Source organism: Electrona antarctica (assembly GCF_951216825.1).
Source record: "Electrona antarctica genome assembly, chromosome: 21".
Lineage (NCBI taxonomy): Eukaryota > Metazoa > Chordata > Actinopteri > Myctophiformes > Myctophidae > Electrona > Electrona antarctica.
Genome location: NC_136802.1, coordinates 26,517,382 through 26,519,811, shown reverse-complemented (window position 1 = coordinate 26,519,811; position 2,430 = coordinate 26,517,382). Strand labels below are relative to the sequence as shown.

General features: G+C 43.7%; 1 protein-coding gene and 1 long non-coding RNA gene across 2 annotated transcripts in view; one reads left to right on the top strand and one right to left on the bottom strand.

Annotated features, from left to right (window-relative positions):
- Positions 1-2,430, top strand: part of LOC306914596 — a 65,788-nt gene that overhangs the window by 62,189 nt on the left and 1,169 nt on the right. The gene's annotated exons all lie outside the window — the stretch shown is intronic.
- Positions 1,531-2,302, bottom strand: LOC306914590 (large ribosomal subunit protein uL30-like; the record flags this gene model as incomplete). The annotated part of the gene is made up of 1 exon (XM_079491708.1): positions 1,531-2,302. The coding sequence occupies one exon, from the start codon at positions 2,300-2,302 to the stop codon at positions 1,565-1,567; it is 738 nt and encodes a 245-aa protein (XP_079347834.1). The 3' UTR covers positions 1,531-1,564.

The following is a 2,430-nucleotide window of genomic DNA, read 5'->3' as shown; positions in this document are numbered from 1 at the left end:
TCCGGGTTGTAATGAAAGGCGCGCCGCCTGCAGGATGGATGATGATATACAGTGCAGAGCAGATGGTAGGCCTACATGTAATTTACAGATGTAATGTAATGTAATGTCCGACTATATCCAAGGCTCTGGTACAGTGGTTCCCAAACTTTTTCATGTCAAGGACCCCCAAATTGACACTGATGAGCCCGCGGACCCCTGTTTGAAAAAGACATGCCAGGGACCCCCATAAGAGAAGATTTGTATGGCTCTAGCAGTGATTCTCAACCCGTTTTATTTCAAGGACCCCCATTTTGACATGCATTAGTCTACGGACCCCCATTTAATGGCATTTCTATCTCTGGGACCCCCAATTTATATTGTAAAATCAATGTTAATTTAACTCTGAGAGTGTACAGAGTGTCTCTCACTCTCAGAGTTACAGACCCATAAGGGTCCGTTTGGTTCCAAACTATCATTTAGCTGGGGACCCCCTGGAACTCCCTCAAGGACCACTGGGGGTCCCCGGACCCCACTTTGGGAACCACTGCCATAGTAAATGTCTCTCTCAACCAACTGGTGCTGTGGTGGGGACCACCCCATGACCCCGGACCACCCATGTGGTCCTTGATGGGGTTCCACGTGGTCCCCGGCTAAATGGTGGAGAGTTGGTATTTACCAAAATGGACCCTTATTAGATCTTTAACTCTTGAGATTGTGTTTCTCTTGATTGAATTATTATTGAACTGTTTTATTGTGAAACATCTGCATTGATTGATTGATTGATTTTTTTATTCACAGTACCTGCGGAATGGGTACATTTCAAACAATAGTAAAGCTCAATACAAAAACTGCTACGAGGATAAAAAGCACCAAGACTTGTTTACATCAGGGTCCTCCATTTTCAATTCATCAGAACAATTAGACAAATATACACTTCTATCATATATCAGGTGTTGCTCCCTTTTTTCTTAGTCAGGTATACTGAGGGCAATGCTGCATTTACAATTTTGAATTTCAATCCCTTTTTTATATTTTATATTGTTGACCTTGAACTATTTCTAAAATATTAGCACTATTCGTTCAACTTTGCTAAAACTGGAGTAATATGTTCTCTCAACTTAGTTTTAGTTAAAACATTTTGTAATCTGTCAGTTGTTTTCTTAGGCAGTCCAGAAAAAAGTGCATTGCAGTAATCAAGCCGAGAAAACACAAAGGCGTGGATTAGCATTTTTGCATCGTCCAATGACAAATAGGCTCTGATTTGTGCCATATTTCTAAGGTGAAAAAAGGCAATCTTGGTAACATGATTGAATGTGTGAATCAATAATGACCCCCAAGTTCTTTACTGTACTGTTACTTTCTACTACTACTTTTAAAAATATCTCTTCCTTCATCAGATATGATACATCATACCCACCTGTTACCTTGTGTCTCATGATAGTCAGTTATGGAGCCTGCCTGGTAATGGTCAGGATGGGATGGAACATTTCCCCTCTTTTATTATTATAATTTTTTTTAATATACCGGTATATGTTTTTTATTGTACAGAGTCAGACGCCAAGTCCCATAGAAAACCATTGACATTTTAGTTCATCCTCCTGATCATTCTGTTGATCTGGTCCTCCCTGTTGCCAGCATCTCCGCCCTCCACAAAGTGTGTGGTCTTCTTGTTCATGCCACCATGGGGAGATGACAGCTTGAAAGGCCACAGGAAGTTGTTGGCGTACTTGAAGTTCTTTCCGACTGTGTAGATCTCATGGATGAGATCCTCAATGCAGATCATGCCGTATTTACCGAGGGCCTTGTCTATCAGGGCGTTGTCTGAGAGGGGAAGGCGCTGCTTCTTCACCTTGCCAAAGCCACGCTTGTAGATCAGCTCACGCACTGACTTCAGGTTGGGGTATCCCCAAGCTATGTAGGGCTCTGCAATCCTCAGCATGTTGATGGAAGCCTTGTTCAGCTTGACAAACACACCGTTGAAGATCTGGCGCAGTCGGAGCAGCTGCAGAACTTTGCGGACCTTGGGACTGACACCGTTGATACCTCTGATCCTGATGACAAAGGCCAGTTTGGGCTCAGCAGGTACATAGTAGTTCCCAACTTTGCGGGCTGTACGAGCCTTGCGGACCTCACACCTGTACATCTCTTTGTACTCCTTGTGGTACTTCTCAGCCCTCTTGTAGATCAGTTCCCTGGTCGCTTTGCGAGCCTTCTTTTCAGCCAGAAGCTTCTTGATGCGCGCGGCCTTCATGGTGGCAAAGGCCTTTCGCCTTTTTAAAAGGCTCTCAGGGACTGCCGGAACCTTTTTTTCTGCGTCCGCCATTGTGTAAAGTAATTCCAAGTTATCTTCAGTGAGTAAATTCAGATCCAGAGCGTGTACAGTTGTAAAGGATAGAGGAGAGAGGGGTCTCCAAAGATGCTCTGAACAAATGTCTAAGATAGCTCGAACTA